The 24,202-nt window shown below is 46.3% G+C and overlaps 2 protein-coding genes across 3 annotated transcripts in view; one reads left to right on the top strand and one right to left on the bottom strand.

Moving 5' to 3' along the window:
* The window catches only part of RBKS (ribokinase), a 94,677-nt gene extending 92,818 nt beyond the window's left edge, over window positions 1-1,859 (top strand). For both annotated transcript variants that reach the window (XM_014598027.3, XM_014598028.3), the window contains one exon: window positions 431-1,859. In XM_014598027.3, the coding sequence (XP_014453513.1) occupies window positions 431-604 (174 nt within the window). In that variant the 3' untranslated portion in view covers window positions 605-1,859. The remainder of the gene's footprint in view (window positions 1-430) is intronic.
* On the bottom strand, window positions 1,750-11,315 carry MRPL33 (mitochondrial ribosomal protein L33). The gene is made up of 4 exons (XM_006257855.4): window positions 11,222-11,315; window positions 9,147-9,165; window positions 4,671-4,777; window positions 1,750-2,089 (listed from the first exon to the last, which is right to left on the bottom strand). Exons 1-4 carry the CDS (start codon window positions 11,241-11,243, stop codon window positions 2,040-2,042), a joined length of 198 nt encoding a protein of 65 aa, XP_006257917.2. The 5' UTR covers window positions 11,244-11,315; the 3' UTR covers window positions 1,750-2,039.
* Between the last annotated feature and the right edge of the window lie 12,887 nt (window positions 11,316-24,202).

Raw genomic sequence — 24,202 nt, 5'->3', positions numbered from 1 at the left:
TTTATGAAAAACAGAAGTTAAAGTAGAAAAAAACAGCATTAATGAAACACTAAAGGTTGAGAAATCAAAATCGGGCACTCAAATGAGAGGAAGTTTCAAAAGCAAAGCTGTTACCAACATTCTCGGCCAACCACAGTGCACTGGTATTTATATTCCTGTTTTCCCCTTATCAAGCAAGTGCCACGTTATACTGCATACCCTTATATGTTATAAGGAGAGTGGGACAAGAGGTAGCAATCTTATCTTGTGGTATTTCATGGAAGTTACAAGGGAAAAAAGAAACAAAGCCCATTCCAGTTAGCCACACTAGCATTTCCCGACCCCAGTTCTCAGTTGCATTGAAAGGCATTTTATTTTTTGCATTTCCAGTAAGCATATCTGAACATTTGTTCTGTAGGAATATGCCTAACTCTGTGTGGTTTTATTCTAGGGAGCTGGCGATAGTTTTGTGGGAGCACTGGCTTTCTACCTGGCTTACTATCCCAATCTGTCCATGGAAGAAATGATTAGGAAGTCTAACTTCATTGCATCAGTGAGCGTCCAAGCACCGGGGACACAATCTTCCTATCCCTACAGGAAAGATTTGCCACGGGATCTTTTCTAAATTTGTGCTGTCAAATTCAGATTGTAATTTTCCCTCAACCCAGGCAAACTGATTTTCAAGACTGTACACTGGCAAACTGCTTTTCCTGAGAAAGTCCAACTGTAAATGAGGGGAGCAGAAAAGTTTATTCCCTTCTCAATCAAATATTTTGTTAGTCCCACTAGGGACCAAGTCTTTCAGACAATCACAACTCTATCCCTGGTACCATCCACACACTCCCATGAGAGTAGTTGCCATTGTGCAGAACAGTACCAAATACTAGAGATGTCAGTAAGGGTAAGTGAAGTTATTAAGCTCTTAAATTCTGTGGTGTCTTCCATAGCTTCTCCGTGCTCTCCAGTAACTAAATCTATACTATTGAAGCTTCAGTACTTCCAGCTGGCAAGACCATTAAAATGCAAAGCTCACACAATAATCATGAGTTTCCACAAAAAATCCTTGTTCCTGCCATTAGCTGCAAGTGCCATAGCCTAGAAGGAACTCCAGTGTACCTCACTGACTATCTGGAGACCACACATTCCCATGAGCAGTGTCAGCTCTTCCATATACTGCTCAGCATGCAACAAAGTTCTGCATGCTAAGCCATGTAGTGTACGCTGACAGTGCTTTTCTGCCAAAGGCTTGCAGTGGGTTCCATGCTTTGTCCACTAGCTGAGGTTCTTTGTTTCTAGGAAGGTGTTGAGAAAGCCTTCCCTCCCATGGGCTAAATTTACTTTTTGACCCATTAATCGCTCAGCGTCCCACCAGAAACAAACATTTTTAAAGGGGACAAGATGCTTAGTCTGGTTTTTTTGGCCAGAAATCCAAGTGAGCCGGCAAGTCAAGAAACAAGACTAGGCAGGAAGCCAGTTAGAGATTTACCCTCTGCCTTTTCGGACATAAATTCGTAAGTGAAAAAGCATGTAAAGGTCCTTTTGCTTTTCCAAGTAGCTCTTGTTCCTCCCTTATCTAGGCAAGAACCAGTACTCTGCCCCCACCACCCTTACAAATGACAACCCATTACTTTTCTGTCCACGGAAGGTGGATTATAACGTCTCTGGCAACCCTTACATGGAGGTCCCGCTGTGGAAAATGTTTCATATGGCAATTAAAAGTTGATGGTTGTTTCTTTGCTAATTGCAGACAATTTCACAATGGAAAACACAGACAATGGAATCTATTTAATTTTTTTCTTTTTCTCTTTTATAATCAATGACTATAAAAATAACTCAAAAGATAAATAAATGTTGATGTGATGATCTACGTACAGACACTAGGAATATTGTCTGTCTACATTGTTCTTATTCACAATGGCCTTCAAATCACAGGAGGTGGCAGTCCCAGTCCACTTCCTCTCTTTTTTAGCCCAGGCTGCAGGATTTCTGAATCAGCAATGCTCCCCCTCCCCCACATAGTCCTCCTTGTGAATAAATCAAGTCTATTTAGAAGTCGCTGTTCAGATGGAGCGGATTTTTTTCTTCTCTTTGAAGAGGACATGTTTGTTCACTGGAGAGAAAAAACAAGCAGGTAAGAAAACTCAGATGTTAAAATTTACCAAAAAAAGTCAGACCAGTCCTGCTGGTCACAGTGCTTAAATAAATACAGAATGACTGATGATTGACACAGTTCTGTTGTTGGCCAACTTGCTTTTAAAAAGACTGTAGGGCTACCTTCCCTTTACAGCATGTAATTTTTGCTGCACAGGAGTGTATTTACCCCTATGAAGATAAATATCAGTATTTAAATGACTCTGAAAATGGAACCTTTATACTAAGCAGCTGCTCCCCATGTCTAATCTGAGTCACATCTGCTCAATCTAGGGACAAAAATAGGTTTTTCCTGCTTTCTACTGCTCTCAGCTCCGCAGAGTCCCAACAGCTAAGGAACAGCAATTTGGGTTCTAATCTGGTTTACAGATAATGAAAGGTTAACTACCTGAAACTTCAGTGATAAATAAGCTGCAACTTGAGCTTGACTAGCATCTCAGGACAAAGTTAGAAAAGTCATTTCACTTGTCAGTTGAGCACGTTTGATATGGAACTGTCAAAAGAATAAACACTGAAGCCAACGTTGCCCTTTCATTTGGAGAACTCCATGCACATGACAACATACATAACAGTGAAATCATTCTTCCCACATAAGTTTTGCTATACTAATCAGTGGAGCCTAACTATGACCACAATCTTCACATTATGATGTACTGAAACAGTTTGGGACTTTCATTCCACCTCAGTAGAAGAGCTTCACTATTTGCAGGTTTTGCTGTTTGTGCAATGTACCAAAAGAACATGTACTGAAAGGGCATATGGGCTGAAACTACACCTAATGCTTCTCCTGATATGAGTGAATTACCAGACTCGAATTTACCTGCTTGTCACACATGCCTCCATTTTTCACTTTTATTTGTATGTGACATAAAAGAGATTACAAGGACATATTTTTTCCTCCACCAGATCGGAACCACAACACCATTTCAAATCACTTCCCATTTTTATTTCATGGCCTATTTCAGGCTAGTCTGCCACAAAACTCCTGCTGAGCTAGGAACTCCACTTTGTAACACACTGTTGTTAGTAAGGTTTCTAGCAGACGGCTTGGTGGAATATTCTCAAGCAATAAGAGATATCTGAAATTAACAAACTGGCTTTCCAACCCAGAACATTAAATCCACTGCTGTTTGGTTTATGGTTCCACTTTGCACATAAAATTCACTGGAGGAATAATGGTTTCTGCTGCCAGGTTTTTTTAATCAGACTTTGGTACCAGTCAAGGGGATCTCCCAGAGATGCAAGTAGTTCAGGCTGTCAGATCAGAATGTATCAAATGTTAATCATCATCTTGTTCCCTAGTTAAGCATCAAATTGTCAGTTTTTGCACTGACAGCTAGGATCCCTATTAACTCTCCCATGCTATTTCAGACCTGCTTTCACCTTTTTTAGGTGTCCCTCATTTAGCTTCCCCTCAAAAACACCAGGCAATACTAGTCCCAGCATGATGCTTTCCCAAGAAACCCCCACCTCTATCGTCACCTCCTAAGATACGTTGTTGAAAAGAACTCTTGGCAAGTACCAAAGATGCCCAAGAAGTACAGTAAGTCAGGCTGTTTAATTGCAAGAATGAAGGTAAGTGGAACACAGCAGATAACTGCAACTTGAAGAAGTGTCTTATAGGGGCCTGTATGTAGGAATCTGGCCTATTTATGATCTCGTGTTTTTCATAGAAACCATGGAAAAAAGCAGTTTCAGCAAACCCCACGAAAATGGCAGTCCCCACAATTTTGGCAAAGCATCACCAGGAAAGAAAAAAACTTTAAAAAAATAAAATGCTGGTGGTCCTCAGGGCCACTGAGGCCTGCCCTCAGAGCCTGCTGGGAAGAGTGAGGGGAAGCCACCAGCATGAAGGCGATCAACAACAATAGTGGCTGCATTGTCCCTATCTCCCCTCACTGCTGACTGGCTGAGAGGACTGCCCGTCATGCAGCCCTGCCCCTCAGCAGTGAAGGGCAGCCCTCTTGGCCAATCAGCAGCAAAGGGCAGGACTGCCAAAGCCAATGGGGGGGCACTGCAAAAAGACCATGAAAATGGCACTGCATGCAGCCAGCAACTTTTCCCTTGCCTCAGTAAGAATTAAGTAGATCCCTACTTATAGAGGCAGCAAACCCCCTCCCCCCCCATTATGAAGGAGTGGTGAGAAGTTACTGATCTTGTTTAGAAAGCCCCGAGGCAACTCAAGCTGAACTTCCCTACAGCTACACAGCTTTTCTGCAGGGGACAACATAATCTAGCGAAAAGAGCAGAAAAAACATGCAATACTTTTTTAGTTTTAATCTCTATGTCACTTCTTGTGAGATCTTGAGCAGGTTACTACTTCTTGATGTTACTATAAAACAAAGATAATATTTCCTTCCTATTTCACTGGAATGTTGGTAGAAACAACAGTTGTACAGTAGTTTGAATATGCAAAACATTAAATATTACTTGGTTTATATTAGATTATTTGGTTACATCCATATTTTTTCCTACTCAACATCTGAGAAGAGTGAACATGACTGCCAGATAGCAAGTTGCTTTATTTCCCATATTCCTACCGAAGGGATCGTGTCTCAGCAGAACCAGTTTATCCTGCAGTCGGAGTCTCCTGGTGTTGAAAGAGAAGCCTGTCCCTGCCTCACTGACCATCCTCACAAGAAGGTACCTGAAATTACAAGAAACATCTCCAAGGTCAACAGCAGATGCAAACATCAGTGAATAACACAAGATTGCAGTTGGGGACCTGCTGATGTGCAGTGTGAGAAATGAGACATTTCTCTTAACCACTTTATATCCATTAAGAAGAATTTAGTGATAACAAAATATTAGCTAAAAACATTAACCATGGGTTTGATCTCAAGACATGCTAAGCAAGTACAGCTTCCATGGATTCCTTCAATGGATGATGCAGATGCTCAATACTGCCAAGCCTGTAAAACTGATGCTTAAACAGCAGGACTGAAGCTCAGGAGACCAAGGTTTGAGAAAATGCTGCCCTAGGAGGTCCAGATCCTCCTCGTCAGATGGCCCTTCTGTCCTGGGTAGGCTGCTGATTTTAAAGGGCTCTGTAGGTTTGGACTCTGTTGGGAAAATTCTGTGAAACCCTCATGGAAATTTGGATGACAGTTCTGGTCTCTTCCTCTTTGAAACACAGGGCATCTCATACAAGTCATGTGCAAGGGAGGTAGTGAAAGCAGATTGAAACATTAATACTTTGTACCAGCAGATCCACAAATAGCAAGAATTACAGCGTAGGAAAGGGGTGGTAGGAAGGAAGGAGAAAAAACATATTTTACCTGAAAGAGGAAAATGGTTCAAGAGCCCAAGAAGCAAAAGTGGTGCCACTCAGAATGAGTGGGATGCTAAGGACCAAAGGTTATGAGATTTCAAATCTTCCTGTTAAAATTTGCACAATATTACAAAGAGCCCACAGTCGTATTGTACAGTATCAGCCTTAAGTGCACTACTACTAAAAAGATGAGAAGCTGCAGACAGAGGTGGACCCCAAAATTAAGCAACAATGACACACAACTAAACCATATGGATTACTTTAGTTAAGCGGAGAGGGTGGGTGGTTCAAGGCATCGAGGCACAGCATCTCAATATAGGACCCAACTGTCTTGTCCATGTCTGTGAGCAGAGAGAAACAGGCACAGATACAGTGAAGAAAACGCAAAATGGAGAAACAACACCATGGCATTGGCTGTCTTTCCTCTGTATCTCCATGGGTACACCATGGGAACAGTACTCAAAAGGCAAGACTAGTGGGATGGTCACTCTACAGAGCATCTTGCCCACACAATACTGCAGATCACACTAACTGGAAAGGAAATGGGCAACAGCTATCATACCCCACAAATGTGGAAGAAAGCAAGGTGCAACATGAAGACAACTGGGTTTCCCTGCAAATCCATAAGTATTTAAAGATGTGCCTAATTCCCAGGATCCCAGGGCAAGATAAGATAAGGAAAAGAAAAAAAAAAAAATCAAGCTCCCAGACTGTTCCACAAGTAGCGATCCCTTCCTTTTCACTGCACTGAAATTACAGTGGAGTCACATCATACACGCATTTAGCTTATGCGAATTCAACTATATGCGCTCGGCAAAAAAAAAAAAATTTTTAATAGTGTGGGTGATTCCGCCCACCATTCCACTCAACAAGCGTATGCCCTGGAGTGAGCGTGAGATGGGAGATGTGAATCTGCTGTTCCTTCAGTCAGTCTCAGTTCGTGTGTGCCTCTCATAATGTGAGCATCTCGCCGCGCTGAGTGTGATTTTGACTATACGCGATTTTCGCCTTACACGCTGACTTTAGAACTTAACCCCCGCGTAAGATGCAACTCCACTGTATCTGAGGATGGACTTGCAGGTGAAAAAGGCCTTCTCTGTCCTGGCATTTCCTGCCTTGACTTCAGTATTGTCCATCAAAATTAAAATCACAGTAGAGGCTTCATTTTTGCAATATGACTCCTGCCAGCAAATGTCATAAGATCTCTGCCCGAACTGATTTTAAATCAACAAACCTGAAAGTGTTCAAAGCACAACCACTAACCTCTCTCACAACAACAGCCCCAGCACAATCCAGGGGGTGTCCCTGATGAGTGATGACCATCGTCTCCTGTGTGCTACTGCAGGTGTCATGTGTAGCAGGCAACAACCTTCCCATTTCCTCAAACCTCTCCTGGTCAGAGGTTCCCCTTTCTAATCCAGAGGTACCAGAAGAACTCTGGCTTGAAATTGTTTCCTGTTAAACAGCTTAAACCATGTTCTTTGTGAGCAGCCCACCTTGTTATAAATACCTCCTGCCCAGTAAGGAAACCTAACCCTAGAAGAATGGAGGAGAGCAAGGAGAGTGCCCCAGAAAGAAGAGACAAAGGGCCAGAGGAGGACCACTGAATGGATGGACACACAGCCAGGAAGAAAACACAAAGCAAAGAGGGATGTGCTCAGTTTTAAAAATAAACTTTTCCCTTTTCAAGGAAAACGAGCAGCACAGAGAGAAGACAAGAGAGGAACAAAAAGAAGTTTTTGGTTAGTGAAACTGATTTATATCCCCTCCTCCTCCAGGAAACATCAGCCTGCTCTGTTCATTTCTGGGAGTGGGTAATGGCAGACAAGTTGTTGTTTAGGGTGATGTCAAATTGATATCCTTTCTGTCAAGACAACTGCACTTTGAATTTCAAGCCCTGGCAATTGTGCAGAAACACCGTAACAGAAGCGCCACTTCAAACCCAGCAGGTGGCTGGCACCAGCTCCATTTGAGAATGATTTTTAAATATTCAACAAGAAATATGCCAGAGGGTCACAGCTTTAGCATGGTTTTTCCTTTTCTCAGAGCTGCATAGTACAAAATGCTTCAGATTCACATAGGAATGACAGGAAATGTTGATGACAGTTCTTCCAGAATGACACTTCTTCTATCACTTTAACCTCTAGCTAAAATTGTTGTAAGTGCTATTGTGGCCACAACTCTTCAGCCCTCTTCTGTTTCTATGAACTTTATCTCCCCAAGTCCAGGAAGGCAGAGGCAAGATTTCTGCAATTCTCTGTGGTACTTTCTTCTTTCCCAAATTGTATCAGCTTTCCTTCCAGTCTAGGGGACCAGCCGCACCTCCCCACAGCCCATGAACACTGTGCCTGAGACAGTAGGGGCTAATGGTAAAATGAGGTGTTCAGAGTACTCTCTCTGCAGCTCTCTACTGCCTTCCCACTGCAGTGGGAGAAGGTGGCAGCAAACTTTGTGTATAACAAGTTACTTTAGAAACTGAAAAAATGACAAGGCACATCCCTTGAAACTTGTTCAGTAAATCAGTATGAGCAACTCGAGTATAACAATCATCAAATACGGCACCTAGAAAAGTTTCAGAACCTTTCTGTAGTCTACTAGGAAGGTAACACACCCACCCACAACTCAAGCAAAAGACCTCTCTCATGCATGGGTACAAGCTGCACCCAGAAAGTCTCCTTGGCAAAGCAGAGGAGCTTTACAGAAGGAAGACTGGAGAGAGACTCTTGGTCTTTATAATGCAGAAGGAGGAGGGTGATCATGGAATTTCCCCAGCAGACTCCAACCTCGCAGAATCCTGTAAAAATCAGCAGACCACCCAGGAGAGAAGGGCCATCTGACAGGGAGGATCTGGACCTCGGGCAGTGTTTCTCCAACTGAGATGCATGACAAATTTGTAGGGAAAGCTAATGAGAGCAGAAGGGAAAGGGCAAATAGAAATGGAGGAAAAGGAAGAAAAAACTGAAACCTCTACAAGCTCTCTTTCTAGCAGCCTAAGGTGACAGCGTGGCTGTGCAGACAGAAGGTGTTATTTTTTAATGATCATCATCTTTTTATTATTATTATCCATAACATAATGATAAAGGCAGATAACAGTCCCAGCAGGTTGTACAATCCAAACAAGTTCCAGAACCAGTGCTCTAGATCAGGGGTTTTCAACCATACCCCTGGGGTTTCTTAGGAAGGGGGGGGGGGTATTCCACCTGCTGGGGGACTCCCCCCCACCACCACCACTGGGGGACTCCTTCCTTCTCAACCAGCCGCCAGGGGTACACTGACCAAAAAGGTTGAAAACCCCTGCTCTAGAGCCCAAGTGTCATCTCTTTCTACAGTCTGGGTTTTGCTGCCTACAGATGCTTTGCTGCCCATGGACACCCCATGAATGTTTGATCCCAGAGCAGAGACAGGTCTCTGGAAATGGAGAGCAACTGCAGACTCTATTATCCACCAAGACAGTTCTTGCAGTACTGCTGGGTCACAATGCACTCCACCCAATCCTGCCTCCAAGCCAGGGCCATCCAGTTCTCACCCCACCTCCATGCACTGCATAAGCGTAAGGTATGACCCAGGAAAGGGACAGTACCGCAGCACCCAGAAGAATTCCATACACAATGGGGGATAAAATCAAATTCCTGTATCTCATGTATGACAGAAAACCTGGGTGCATCCCATATTTGTGGGGCAATTTTGGAGGCAACAGTGAAAGCAGATCATGTATAACGAGATAAACTATTAAAATGTCACTTACTTTGATTTTTTCTTGGCCACTTTTTGCAGCACGAAGATGAGAGAAATAAAAAAATAAAATAAAAAGGAAAACAACATTATTATCTTGCCGTCTTCTAAATGTTATCAAAAAATGTTATAACCTCTCATAATGGTGGTGAAGCACTGGAACGGGTTACTTAGAGAGATGATGGCACCTCCATCTTTGGAGGTTTTTAAGACCCGGTTAGACAAAGCTTTGGCTGGGATGATCTAGTTGGGGCTGGTCCTGGTCCTGGTCCTGCTTTGAGCAGCAAGGGTTGGACTAGATGACCTCCTGAGGTCCCTGCCAACCCTAATGGTCTATGATTCTATAATGTTTGGCTATGGGACAGTCTGGAATGAGCCAAAGCCATTTACATTGCAAAAGACAGACTTTCTTGCCCTCCAAATTGAGGCACTTCCAAAATCCTACTATGTCTTCTGTCAGAACATTTCTATACATCATTCGTGCTTGCCTGGGACCATGGGCCCTGCTCAAGTTGAAGCCTATTAGCATTACCACAACATAAAAGTTAAACACCTGTACTCTTCCCCACAAAACTCTGAATTAGGCCCTCATTAGCTCCTGCATTAGCACTGCAACTCCCTCTCCAGCCTCTCTCTCACTTCATCCCACCTTAGACTGGGTTCTTTGCATCACTCTTCCCACCCTGAGATCCCCTCTACTGGCCTCCTACTTTCTGTCCCACAGTTCAAGCTTCTTTCCCTCGTAGGTTAAGGCCATTTCCATCACTACGCCCCCTGTTTCTTCACCCTACTCCAGTTGTGGAGGGCTACTTAGAGGGCAGAGGACCACTTATTTGGGCTGAAGTTGCCACTTAGAGTTTTAGTGAGCTGGAGTGCGACAGGGAGATGCCAACTGATCTTATCCAGCTGCTGCTAAGAGCTGGAGGATGCAGGGCTGCACCCCACGCTGTTCCACCCCGCCACAACCAGGCCAAGCTTCTCTGCCCCCGCCCTCCCACATGGCTGCGGGGCCACTTCACTCCCATCTCTGAGCACAGTATCACTGGGCAGTCTGAGGGCCAGCGGGCACTGTGCGGTGTGCTCACCTCTGACCTCTACTCCCATCCCTGCTTTTCATTATTATTTGTCCCCAGGAATGTGTTGTCACCTTTCCCTGTAGCCTCCCCCTGCCTGAGGGAGGCCAATGAGAAACTCAGTAGGCTCCACCCACATGGCTGAAGGTGGCAAATAGGCCTGCTGGCACTGCACAACTCTGGCACCACAGCCACTGGGTCCACGCATGGTGCAAGGCCACTGGGCATGGCGCAAGGCCACGCGTGGCGCAAGGTATGCCGAGCCCCCCATGGCTGGCGCACAGCAGCAGTGGCTGGCTGTGGCGGGCGGGTGGGATGGCCATGCCACGCGTTGCATCGTGCACCAGCTCACGCGAGGCTTCACCTGTGTGGCTGGAGCACAGTGGGGCCAAGCCCAAAATATGAAAGTATTGTAGAAGCTCAAAATGATTGTATTTGCTGAAAAACTATCACACTCTGGGAAAAGGTATGCAAACAAGCATGCAAAGAAACCTTCTTCTTTACTTTACATTGCTCACTGTAGGTCACCAGCGAGAACTGGGTCAAAGTTGACACTTTGCTTTAGTTTGTGGCAAAAGTGCTGACAGCAAACCCAAAAGTCGGTTAAGACTCCCTAGGAGTGCCACGGGTTTTGCATCTGCACCATTAAGGAGCTGCCTCAAAAATCACCGTCTAATTTGAGCACTTTTATAACTGTTATTATTGATCGCGCATCGCAGTCAGCTTGAAATTGTGCAACTACGGTAATGACCGCTGCCCGCGCAGCCGCAGCCCCGCCCCCTCCCAACCGCCGCAACGGCAGCCCCTGGCACTGGGACGTTGCACTGGGGCGGGGGGCGCGTGACATGCACCGCGAGGCCCGCTGGGAGTTGTAGTGCCGGAAGAGCGCCCGTGAGGCCTGCTGAGCCGGGACACCCCCACGGCGCCTCCCTCCCGCGCGTAGTGTCACGTGGGCCCTGCCGCTCCCCGCCGCGCGGCCCCCCCAGACACTTCTCGGTTCTCGCCGCCCACTCACGAGCTGCCACCGTCAGGAACATGCTGCCCGCCGCTGTCCCTCGGGCACCCCTAATGCTGCGGCAATCGCTTCCGGGGCCGGGGCCGTGGCCCCAAAGTGCTTCCGGGGCGGGGCTGGGGAATGGAACGTACGAGCACGCAGCGTTCGGGGGCGGGGCTGAGGCGTGGCAGTCACGTGGCGCCAGGGTTCCTGCCTTGCAAGGCCGCCCTTTGCTACTGCCTGCAGCGGCTCCTTAAAGCGCCTATCCCGTAAAGCAGGAATACAGGCAGCTGAAGGGCTCTTGGTTCAGAGCAGATACCTTGTATTAGACCGACTAGAAAATAGCAACAACACCAAAAAAATCTTGCTTTGCAACCTTTCGGGCACATGTGCCATTCTTTAGGCTGAGGGGAGGGGATCAAAGATTGTAAAAGGCCTCTTAGGTAGAAAGTCAACTTCGTTTTTCCCAGAGGAAGCTGAAGGTGGAGGTCTGTTCCTCTGGGTCCAGGAGAGTCCCTTGGTGTGCCTTGCTCTTTGATGTGGAGATAAGGCAGTTTCTCTTCCCTGGTGGTATCAGAGGGCAGAAAGGCAGGGAGGTGTTGAAATCTTTCTTACTTGGCAATGAAGTTTATAATTGCCCAAATGGCTAAAATACCGTATCTTCTATGTTTCAGGGAAGTGTTTCTCAGCCTGGGGCAAGGGGGGACCTTAGAAAGCTGCCCCAACGTGTGAGCAGATAAGCAGATAAAGCACAGGCTCAGGCTTGTCTTCACTGCAACCCCCCCCTCCCGCCCAGTCCCTGTGTAAGGAGGTGAACGCTGCAATGCGTGCACATTAGTTATTGAAATAGGGCACCCTGCTCTTCAGGGAAGGGGGGAGGCCTCCCTCCAGTCCAAAAGAAAAAGCAGTCGCTGCTGAAGGGCAGGCAAAGAGAATGAACCCCAAGGGAGTTATTTTTTTAACCAAAAGAAACCTTCCCGGGTGCGTATGCACGTACTCAGTCGACTTCAAATAAAGGCAACTTATAAGTCAACCTAAGGTGCTTTGGAGTGTACATGGGTACAGCTTCCTGATGTGGCAGTCATTTTGTGAGCTAAGTCATGTTAACCAGGGGTTTTCAACCTTTTTTAAGGAATGTACCCTTTCTGGCTACGCTTTAGGCGGAGCGGCAGGGTAGGTGGCAGTGGCTGGACACAGAGCTGGGAGGGGGGCCTGCATGCAGCGGAGCCACAGGGTGGTGGATGGCACCAGTCACATACAAGCTCCCCCCCACATCCGGCCAGCCGGGCAGCACATGTGCGGCCTGCAGAGGGGAGCAGCTGCCCTCACCACCCCCTGGCCCTGCTCCTGGGAGGCAATGGCACAGGCTGGTGGGTGGCAGCACTCTGTCCCCGCCTGCCCACACATGCCCTCTAGCTCCTTTCCAAGTACGCCTGGGGGTGCACATACCCCCGGTTGACAACCTTGGTCTTAACTAATGCAACTCAAGATAATACACCTTGGGGGTGTATTATCTTGCGCCGCTTTTATGTCAACTCTGCTCCACACAGGTGTGTATGCTCTGGCAGCTAAATTGACTTCAAGAAGTTAAATCAGTTTAACTGTCAGAAAGTTGGTACATGTGTACACACCGCCGGTATTTAAGCTGCTGTCCAGTTCTGTGAAGCCCACTTCCTGCTGCTTATTTGAATGCTGGCTTACGTTTAGATAGAGGCTTGCCTAGAGCGCCCAACTGGAAATCCAAAAAGCCTCCGGATTCCTCCAGCAGGTTTGGAGCCTGTTTATTTCATAGATTTCATAGACATTAGGGCTGGAAGGGACCTCGGAAGATCATCGAGTCCAGCCCCCTGCCCAAAGGGCAGGAAGTCAGCTGGGGTCATAGGATCCCAGCAAGATAAGCATCCAGTTTGCTCTTGAAGGTGTTCAATGAAGGCGCTTGAACCACCTCCGGTGGCAGGCTGTTCCAGACCTTGGGGGCTCGGACAGTAAAGAATTTCTTCCTTATGTCCAGCCTGAAACGATCTTGTAGTAGTTTATGACCATTCGACCTCGTCATCCCTTGGGGCGCTCTGGTGAACAAACGTTCCCCCAGATACCGGTGGTCACCCCTGATAAACTTGTAGGTGGCCATCAGATCACCCCTGAGCCTGCGCTTTTCCAGGCTAAAGAGCCCCAGGGCTCTCAGCCTGTCATCGTAGGGTCTGCTTCCCTGACCTCTGATCATGCGCGTGGCTCTTCTCTGGACTCTCTCAAGCTTTTCCACATCCTTTTTGAATTGTGGAGCCCAAAACTGGACGCAGTACTCCAGCTGCTGCCTCACTAAGGCCGAGGACAGGGGGAGAATGACATCCCGGGATTTGCTTGAGAAGCATCTATGGATGCAAGCCAGTGTTTTGGTCGCTTTGCTAGCCGCAGCATCGCACTGCAGGCTCATGTTCATCTTGTGGTCAATGATGACCCCCAAGTCTCTTTCTTCCATAGTGCTAGCCAACATAGCACTGCCGAGCCTATAAGGATGCTGCGGGTTTTTCTTCCCAAGGTGGAGAACCTTGCATTTATCGGCGTTGAACACCAGATTCTCGTCTGCCCACTTGCTGAGCCTGTCCAGGTCAGCCTGGATCACCCGCCTGTCTTCTGGTGTGGATGCTTTTCCCCAAAGTTTGGTGTCATCGGCGAACTTGGCCAGTCCGCTTCTGACTCCAGTGTCCACATCATTAATGAAGATGTTGAACAGTATGGGTCCAAGGACAGAGCCTTGGGGGACCCCACTGGTCACAGGACACCATGATGAGTGACTTCCATCAATTACTACCCTCTGGGTCCGACCCCGGAGCCAGTTTTCCAGCCAGTGGATCGTGGAGGACCCAAGGCGACAATTGGCCAGTTTCTCGAAGAGACGATCATGGGACACCAGATTGAAGGCTTTTTTGAAGTCAAGATATATGACATCAATCTCTTCTCCCTTGTCCAGGTGATAGGTCACCTGGTCATAGAAGAAATGAGATTGGTCAAGCAAGACCTACCCGCAACAAACCCGTGCTGGTTATCCCTTAAGATGTTGGCGTCAGCCAGTCCATTAAGGATGGCCTCTTTAATAAACTTTTCTAAGATCTTCCCTGGGACAGAAGTCAGGCTGATGGGCCTATAGTTAGCCAGATCCACTTTCCTCCCTTTCTTGAAGATAGGCACCACATTGGCCTTCTTCCAGTCTTTGGGCACTACACCAGAGTGCCAAGAGTTTTCAAGAATCCGCGCTAGAGGCTGGGCTATGATGCTCGCCAGCTCCTTGAGTACCCTGGGGTGAAGATTGTCAGGGCCAGCTGACTTGAAGGTATCCAGCTTCTCCAGATGTTCCTTCACGAAGTCAGCATTAATGGAGGGCAGGGAATCTCCCTCACCCGGACTTTCCGGCCCTATAGCGGGCATGGGCGTCCCATGGGGATGATGAAAGACCGACGCAAAGTACCTATTTAATAGGTTGGCTTTTTCCTGGGCATCAGTTGTCAGTTGCCCCATCTGGTTCAGCAGGGGTCCAATGTTGCCCCTGCTTTTCCTCCGGCTCCCCACATATCTGAAAAAGGACTTTTTATTGTCCTTGATGCTCAAAGCTAGCTGGAGTTCAGTTGCAGCCTTGGCTTTCCTGGTCAGCTCCCTGCAGGACCGGACCAGTGCAGAATAATCCTCCTTGGAGGTGACTCCCATCCTCCATCCTTTGTAGGCCTTTCTTTTTAGCCTCAGGAGGTCTGCTAGGTCCCTGGAGAGCCAGGGGGGCTGCTGTGCCCTCTTGCTGCCTTTCCTCCGAGATGGAATAGACTTAGTTTGTGCATTGAGGATCGCTCCCTTGAGGAGCAACCACTCTTCTTGAACTCCCCTCTCCCCATGGTCATGGTCCCTTAGGGCCTCACTGACAAGCCTCCTGAGCTTGTCAAAGTCGGCTTTCCTGAAGTCAAGGACTTGCGTGTTGCTGACTGACTTGCCAGCTTTTCGGCGGATGGTGAAGGTGATCAGCTCGTGGTCGCTGTCACCCAGCTTCCCATCGATCACTAGGTCGCCGACTAGGTCATCCCCAGTAGCCAGTACCAGGTCGAGCAGTGCTTTGCCTCTCGTTGGCCCATAGACTTCTTGAGTCAGGTAGAGGTCATCCATGCACGAGAGGAAGCTTTGCGACCGCTCAGATTTTGCTGAGCGATCCTCCCACGAGATGTCCGGGTAATTGAAGTCACCCATGACAACCATGGTCCTGGAGCATGCGGCCTCAGCCAGTTCCCAGGCAAACTCCTGGTCAAGCTCAGGACTTTGGGTGGGAGGTCTGTAGTAGACTCCCACCAGTGTGTCCCCTGTGCCGTGTTCCCCATGGATTTTAACCCAGAGGGTCTCCAGCCGTCCACCCTGGTCACCAATATCGGCTTGCAGGGATGCGTAGCTTTCCTTAACATAGAGAGCTACACCCCCGCCCCTTTTCTCTACACGATCCCTCCTGTACAGGGTATAGCCATCTATCCCCGTGGTCCAGTCATGGGTGGAGTCCCACCAGGTCTCTGTTATTCCTATGACATGGTAATTGTTTGCACTGAGCAGGAGGATGAGCTCCTCCTGCTTATTCCCCAAGCTCCTGGCATTAGTGTACAGGCAAGCAAGTGTCCCCTGGGGGGCTCCTTCCCTGCCCACAGATTTTACCAGGGCTGGGGCAGGGGTGGGCTCCCTTAAGTGCCGTTTAGTGGTTTAAGGCAGGACTAACCCAAAATGTCAGGCCGAGTTGAACTGGGCTTCTTAAAGATGGCTGAGCACAAGTCGGTGGGAATTTTTGGAACTAGACTCCTTAAAAACACCTTGTAAATCCCAGCCTAAATGGTAATACACTTGCAGGGGCAGAGAGTGTGAAAAGGGCTGGAAGAGAGAGGTAGCAAAGACATTCAGAGGAAATTTAAAAGGGAGCACATCAGATGGAGGTAGGCAGGGCGCCTGTTTCTGAAGGCTCCCTCAGGTTAGGCTCTCGACATTTGCTGCCACTTGAAACAACAAAGTGGAAGCAAATTATGGAACTTCGGGTGTTTGATTGGCATGGAGGATAAATGTGAGCAAAGAGATTGAAACAAGTAGATTCATGTAAAACCAAGGTACAATAGCATTCAAAGCGCACTGATAGCACTTTTTAGCATTCAGTTGCTAGTGTGAATGCGTTTTAAGTTACTAATGACTAAGAACTATTACTGCGTGATGGCTGTGCAGGGGTCTGAATGATCAAACACAGTGATTTCAGTTCAGAAGGAATATATCACAAAACTCTTGTGATCTGCTGGACAGGTAAAGTAATGTGTCATCTCCTGTACCTGATCCACAGAGGTTATGAGTCTCTTAGCATGCCTGGCCTTTTAACTCAAGCTGTAAAAGAGGGGCTTTCAGATCTCAATAGCTCCAGTGTCAGCCCCCCGTATATAGGAGCTGTCAGCACTGAAGCTGTTGCGGGTCTCAGATGCTGGGGACAGGCTCTCTGCCCTGCTGAGACACTGGCTATAGTATATGTTATGTAGGCCCTCTGGGCAGAGGAAGCTACAATACTTTGAATCTTCAACCAGCCTCCACGTGACAGCAACCAGGACATCTGACACTAGCTCTTGAGCTGAGGACCTGGCATGAGTTTCTACAGCCTGAGCAAAGCATCCAGGCTCTATAGGTAGGGCTGACACAGGTCGGTGCCCTCTGTAGATCCAGCACAGAAGAAATCCATAACAAATCCTACCCTTACAGTGGGTACATTGAGTTAACACTATGTGCCTGCTAGATAAGCTGGATGATAAAACCGCATAGCACATGACAAACATTATCCTGGTATTCAGGATACCTCCAATTCACCACAAAACAAAATAACACATGACATACATTAACATTTTTAAAAATATTTACAGGATAATAAACGTGTAGCTTGTTACGTCTAGCTCTTTCTAGCTGTATGTTTTAATCAACCACTGTAATTGCCCTTAACAAGACACACACAGCTGACTTCTGAGAAGTAACTAGTGTGCTTAACAAGGCATAAATGATGCCTTTGTCATTGAAATCCGCAGGGATGGCAAATGGCTATGGCTATCCATCCAGTATAAATGGCCTCCTGCATTAGCTGTGGACATTTTAAGTGTATTAATAAATGCCACCAGCAAGGACTCCCTGGCAGCTGAGCAAACAGAACTGTTGCTTCCTCTGTGGTGCTAAGTAACTTCGATACCTCCAGTCCTCATAGATAAGCTGACTGTGTGAATAAGTCTCTAATTTAGGTCCTTACAGGTGGCATCACCCTTTATCTCTTTTGGTCAGACATGTAATTAAGCTCCAATGCTCCATACCATTGGCAGAATCCAAAAGTAAGATATAAGACTAAATTCAGCCTTTTCTTTCTTCAGTGTGGACTGTGACTGTTTACACCCAGGTTGTATTTACCCATGGCTGGGTAGATGGCAGGCTAAGGTGACTGTATGTTGTGGAGAACAACATTTGTTTACTTGTGCCACATCCTGTGGATCTTTCTTATTTCACTATATTATCCACCTGGAACAGCTTGTTATAAAACTGGATTGTGAGGTCTCTGGGAAAAGATTGTCATAACAGTATTTGTATTGCACAATGGTGCACCAATGATTGTTTGAGGCCCCCGGCACAACAGCAATAGAAATAATAGTAATGTCATACCTGGTAGCTCTAACAGGTATGTGTTGTGACACAGCAGATTATGTCTGGGTCAAAGACTGAACTCCATTTTAGGTGAGGAACTGCATTTTGTTATATGTGCTGAGTTCCTGTTTAACCTTGCCAAGGCAGGGTTATTGCACAGTATTCCAGATAACACACTTGTGTGCCTTAACTGCATTAGCCCAATGCATCATTTAGCATGGGAGACCTTTGATCTAGACCTTCACTATGGCTAGGACACCTTCTTGAAGGATTATTACCCTGAGCAATCTACGGCCATTGCCCTTGGATGCTGGCCCAGGCTCATAGAACAATGGTTTTTCTGTAGAGAGACACAAGCACAGATGATACCTCTGATTTTTCTCAACCTGATCACATGGCCAAAGAAAGAAACTATTTAAGAGAAAGGGTAGGGCTGTCTTTCATCACATGTAGGATGGAGAGAAAGGGAGAAAGGGCGGTTGGGGGTGAGGGGGAGTGGGATCTGCCTATCCTGACAAGGAAACAAATCCCACACTTAAAGAAAGGATGAAACCAGATTAGGGAGAGTTGATCTCAGGTCTGTTGTTATTTTGCAAAGATTTCTATGCCTTTTCAGAATACAGTGACTAAGATTACGAAATCCCCCAAATAGGCCTTTCTTGCTTTCTTGCTGCATCATTTCTTGAAGCAGTGAAACTAGAAGGCAGGCATCCTCAGCCCTGTGGAATTTCGAGGTACTGTGTGAAAGCATCTAGAGGGGTGGGAAGGTCTGAGGCACTGAATTCAGGGCTTAAAGTGACTGATGCTCAGTGTCCCACATCTCAGTGAAGTGCTCAGACAAAATGTTTGAGCCTGGAAGTGCACCCAGAATCTCAGGGTTCTAGAAACAGTGACAAGATTCATCCTATACACAACTGACTTCAAAGCATGTGGGACACAGCATTTGGAGCCACTATCACCAACCTGGAGTCCATAGAGAAGGACCCTGGGAGGGGTTGTAACAGATGCAGTAGCAATTCCTGTGCATGAGTAGGAGGATAAACTTCTACTTAAGGCAGTAAAGGAGAAATCAGGCAATCTAGGTTCTGTGCCTTGTTCTTGCTTCGCACTTCTTGCATAACCTTAGGCCAGTGGTTCTCAATCATTTTACACTTGAGGCATCCCTCATTTCACTCAAGGCACCCCTTTTTGGACTTGAGACACTCCTCACTGGACTCAAGGCACCCCTCCATCCCTTTTGGAAACCACGCAGCGTGCAATTTCAAAAAACTAATTTATTTACTACAGTGATTACCTCCTTGCAGAGGGGCTGGGCAGTGGGAGCAGGGAAGTAGCCACGCAGAGACAAGCCTGAGCCTGCACTTATCTCCTCCCACCCGCTTATCTTCACACTTTGCAGCACCCGTCAAAAGATCTCACAACACCCCAAGGTGCCCCAGCGCCCTGGTTGAGATTCCTCACCTTAGGCACAACCCTTAGCTTCTGCGCACCTCCGTTTCCTTCTCTGGAAAACAGCAGTATTCATTCATGCTTAAGCCACGGAGGTATCTTGAAGTTAAATCCATTAATACTTGCGAGAGGTTCAAGTACCATGGTGATAAGTACAACAACAATGCTTTAAATTAAACAGTGAAGGAGATTTCATGTTCTACCCACCAAATAAACTTATACTGCACTCCAACCACTCAGACTGAAACAAGACCCAGAATCAGGCCCTAGCTCTTCACATCTCCTCCTGTCACAGGAGCAAGGCCCAGCCCCTTAGGTTACTGTGCATCAAGGCTGGGTGTGTTTTTCTCTTGGACTCTTTATGTGGGATGGCCTGAGGGCTTGCAGCTGCCAATAGAACTGGAAAAAAACAGTGGTGTGAAGCTAGGTGGGTGCTCTGACCAACAACCAGGGTGTGGCCACACCCTTGAACTTTTCCTCTCATCCTGCCTTTTTCTCTCACTGCAATAATGCCCTTCCCCCTGAGCTACCAAGCACCAAGACTCTCTATGTATCTTAGACTTCTTATATGGCCAGAGGGTTTATGCACACCCCAACATTTTAAAAAATTGCCATAAGCTGCTGAGAGCTGGGCTTTGTGACTGCTAGGGGTAAGGGCATGAGACTGAGGCTGCCCACCTGTGTTGTGGCCCATTCCTGCAGGACAATGGTACCTATTCTGCTCTTCAATGGCATTGGAACTGGAGCTGCCAAGCCTTTTTTTCCCCTGATCCAAACATAGCTCAGATAGGCTCTTGAGCTGACCTGACCAGTGGCAGAGCTCCAGAGCACAACTTTGCAGGGCTTGGCTCTCCATTCTGAAACATTTTCAAACGCATACATGGTAAATCCAAGGCTTATTTTTGATCTTCCTTAAATAAAATGTTACCACAGGAATTCAAGTCCTTGAATATTCAGCAATTAACTATGCAACAACAATACATCAGCTTGACATGTTCACCAAGCAATGATGGAAGGCATAAGAACGTGCAGCTAATGTGATATTATGTGGCATGAAAATAAATGGCTGACCCAGAGAAAGACTGAAGTGAGGTGACGTACTCTCTGGAAATATACTACTGTTTGCATTGGGTGGCACATTGATTCCACTTGACATGTAATTCCTTGTTTCAATTCAATTATACCAAACACTTCCTTTTAGTGATCTGAATGTTCTTAGCTTTTCTCTTAGGCCTTCAGCAATGCAAATCCATTAATCACATAATGATTTGCCCATGAATATCAGAGCGAAAGATGGAACTAACATTTGAGGTTGACAAAATTGTACGGTTCTTGGATTTCTCATCCTTGAACCACTGTAGTGAAATAAGAGCATGGGCTGCAAATAGATCTGGTCACCAGCCTCCAGGTTAAAAAGCCACAAATATAAATCATCTTTAAAAATGATTTTTAAATTAAATTTTGAATTTTTAAATATCCTGGGTTGGCAAAATAAAATGTTCCAGTGGCTTGTTTACTGGTTTGGTTTGACAAGGGCCATATAAATATAGATACAAACCAGACTTCAGCACTCCTCACCTTCCCTTCTTACAGCTGCCTTTTTAGACAACTTTTGGCATGTCTATACATGCCTGTACGGTGATGTTGCTACTACACAGTACTTTACTACTTTAGTACTACCTTTTGGAAGTACTAAAACACAGTGCAGTAGCAGCCCATACTGTGCCATATGCTGGGCACATGGTTATTTTTAGCTGCTACTTCGCCATAGCGGTGTGCTGGCCACGTGTAGATGCACGTGCTCACTACGTCACTGTAGCACATCGCTACAGTGACGTAGCATCATGTGTAGACATGCCCTTTCATAAAGTCATAGATTCATAGAAGTTAGGGGCTGGAAGGGACCTCACGAGATCATCAGGTCCAGCTCCCCTGCTCTTAGGCAGGAGAGACTGCTGAGGTCAGATGACCCCAGCAAGGTGTGTGTCCAGTCGTCTTTTGAAGATCTCCAGGGTGGATGATTGTACCATCTCTTGGGGAGCCTGTTCCAGACTCTGGACACTCAAACTGTAAAGAACTTTTTCCTTATATCCAATCTAAAGCCATCTTCTAGTAGTTTATGTCCATTATTTCTTGTCTTCCCCTGGGGTGTCTTGGAGAACAGATGCTCTCCCAGCCCCTGTTGTTCATTCCTTATATACTTATATGTTGCCACCAAGGCCCCCCTAAGTCTTCTCTTCTCAAAGCTGAACAGTCCCATGTCCTTCAGACTCTCCTCATATGGCCTGTTTTCCAGACCTCTAATCATTTCTGCGGCCCTCCTTTGGACTCTCTCAAGCTTTTCCACATCCTTGTTGAAGTGCGGCACCCAGAACTGGAGGCAAGTACTCCAGCTGTGGCTTCACCAATGCTGAGTAGATCAGGAGGATGACATCCTTAGTTTTGCTTGAGATGCATTGTTTGATGCACGCCAGTGTATTGTTTGCTCTGCCGGCTATAGCATCGCATTGGGGGCCCATGTTCATTCTGTGGTCAATCATGACCTCTAGGTCTCTTTCAGCTGTGGTACTAGCTAGTGTAGCATCGCCGAGCCTGTAAGTATGTTGCGGATTATTTCTCCCCAGATGGAGCACTTTACATTTCTCAGTGTTAAACATCATCAGGCTTTGATCCACCCACCTTACAAGCCTGGCCAGGTCAGCCTGTATCCTCAGCCTGTCCTCCAGCATAACCACAGTCCCCCATAAATTGGTGTCAGCTGCAAATTATGCCAATACACTTTTCACACCCGTACCCAAATCATTGATGAATATGTTGAAAAGCACTGGTCTGATTACTGAACCCTGGGGGACACCACTGGTCACCTTTTGCCATGTCACCGCCCTCCTGCCACCTTCCTGTGCTGCCCCAGGAGCAAGCTGGGTATGTTGGTGATCGGAGAAGGTGGTGGGGACAGTGCACAGGATGCTGGAAGCCTGGGCGGGCTTGGGGAAGCATTGGATTGGGCACCTACAAGCTGGCCTGAATGTTTCCTGGTCTCCATTTCCTTCCCCAGCTGTAAAATGGGACAAAAAAGATATTTTTCAAGTACACTACAAGGTTTCAGTCTTAGTCCTGCAATTCACTCTGCACAAGCAGACTTCAAAGTAAATTATATTACTGGGCCTTAATTTGTGGAACACTTGGATGTCCTTGGAGGCAAATGCTATGCAAATACAAAGTTTTCCTTCAACTTTGCCTAGAGAAAACAGCAGCATGGTGAAGTACAGTGCCAGCCTAGATAATGCTGAGGTTTCTTTAAAAGAGAAGTCACTCATCCCTACAGAAGAAAAGCTACTGCTGCCAAACTCATCAGTGTCATTCAGAATCAAATGTGGCTTTTCTGTTAGCTAGAAAAACAACAACTTGTCATGGTATGATTTGACTGATCTTTCCCTTTTTATTTTTGCATTTTGTGCTTCACACCCCATTTTGCCTTCAGGAAAAGAGCAGAACAGCAACATTTGCCAAGACAGTGTAGTTAGGTTCCTGGCACCACCTAAGAAGGCAAGGGACTCACCTGCAGTATTGGCAGAGATGAGGCTTCACCTGTATGTTACAACTGAAGTGATTCATCATAGGGAAAAAGCCAAAAGGCAGGAAGAGAGGGGCAGCAGTCTAAATATATCTGCAATACAAATATTGGCTTGGCACTGTATTTTGTACGTAAGAGTGACTGTCAATTAAAATATCATGCTAAGTAAATATTGGAAACAAGAGATTATTGTCCTAAATCCTTGCAAAAGCTCCACTAATCTTTGATAATTTCCCACAAAAAAAATAAGCAAACACTAAAATAAGTGCAAGCAGCTCAGGTAATATAGTTAGAGAAATAGGCAGTACAGTCTCATGCAATACGTTCTCCCATCTTATTTTCCCTTTCTCAGCTCGTTCAAGCTTAGCTCTGAGCACTGCTAAATACACACAGACGACACCATACAAATCACTGATCGCAGATAATGACTGGGTTTTTTAATTCTTTCTGCATATCTGCCTCCAGTATCTCAGAAGGTCCAGGCTGGGAAAGAAAGGTGAGAATTAACAATACAGCTATTAAAGAGGAACTGGACCATTCAGAAGAAAAGTAATGAAAGAAAGAACTCTCTAAATTGCTAAATCAATTTGAGCCAGTAACCAAAAGTCATATTTAGCTGCTGGCTATTCAGTGGCCTGTTTGACATGAGCTGATGATCATTCGCAGTCCAGTTCGTGAAGATGTTCATGTCACAAAAAGCTCCCTTTGATCTCTTGCAGGCAGCCTCAACTGAAAAGCCAGCGAGTGAATTGGTCTTGGAGAATAATGTCCCATTTCCATTCCTAGGGCTGTTGCTTCCAAATCAGTGGTGGGTCACAGTGGTAGGCCAGGATGGCACAAGCTTGTGTTTTCACTGTCTCTGTTTTAACTGTTGTAAAAGGTTCTCCTCTGGCCATAGTACTAGGGCACCTTCCACCAGCACTGAAGTCATTCAGATTTAAGAAGGGAAAAACAATGACAGCCTTTGCCTGTTTCCTTGTACAAGTTTCAAAAGCCATTTCCCAATCCTGATGTTCTAGTAACAACATCCTTTCAAGCTGCCTCCTCACAAAACACCACAGTAGTGAAACAGCTGCAAATCAAAACACCTTGTAAACAAGTGACTGAAATCCCCCCAGGACTCATGGAGGTCTGGGCATGTCTCAGAGTGATTACAGTTCCTGCTATACAAATTTGAGTGTGTATAACAGGTCTTGTGCCAACTCCTGCTGCATTTTTTTTCCCCTAGTTATGTTTGTTAAGAATGCCCAAATGAATGACAGGTGGTATCGGTGCTATACCGATAAAAGTAAGCAGGATGCAGAAGTTGTCCA

The sequence above is a fragment of the Alligator mississippiensis genome, chromosome 1 (genome assembly GCF_030867095.1).
Source record: "Alligator mississippiensis isolate rAllMis1 chromosome 1, rAllMis1, whole genome shotgun sequence".
NCBI lineage: Eukaryota > Metazoa > Chordata > Crocodylia > Alligatoridae > Alligator > Alligator mississippiensis.
This window is presented reverse-complemented; position numbering and strand designations above follow the sequence as displayed.

Bases quoted from the DNA above. Each gene is read 5' to 3' on its own strand.
- MRPL33 (XM_006257855.4), bottom strand. From the start codon at position 11,243: ATGTTCCTGACGGTGGCAGCTC. The intron at 2,090-4,670 runs GTAGGAATATGG...TTTTCTCTCCAG, and splicing joins GCTGAGACACGATCCCTTCG to TGAACAAACATGTCCTCTTC.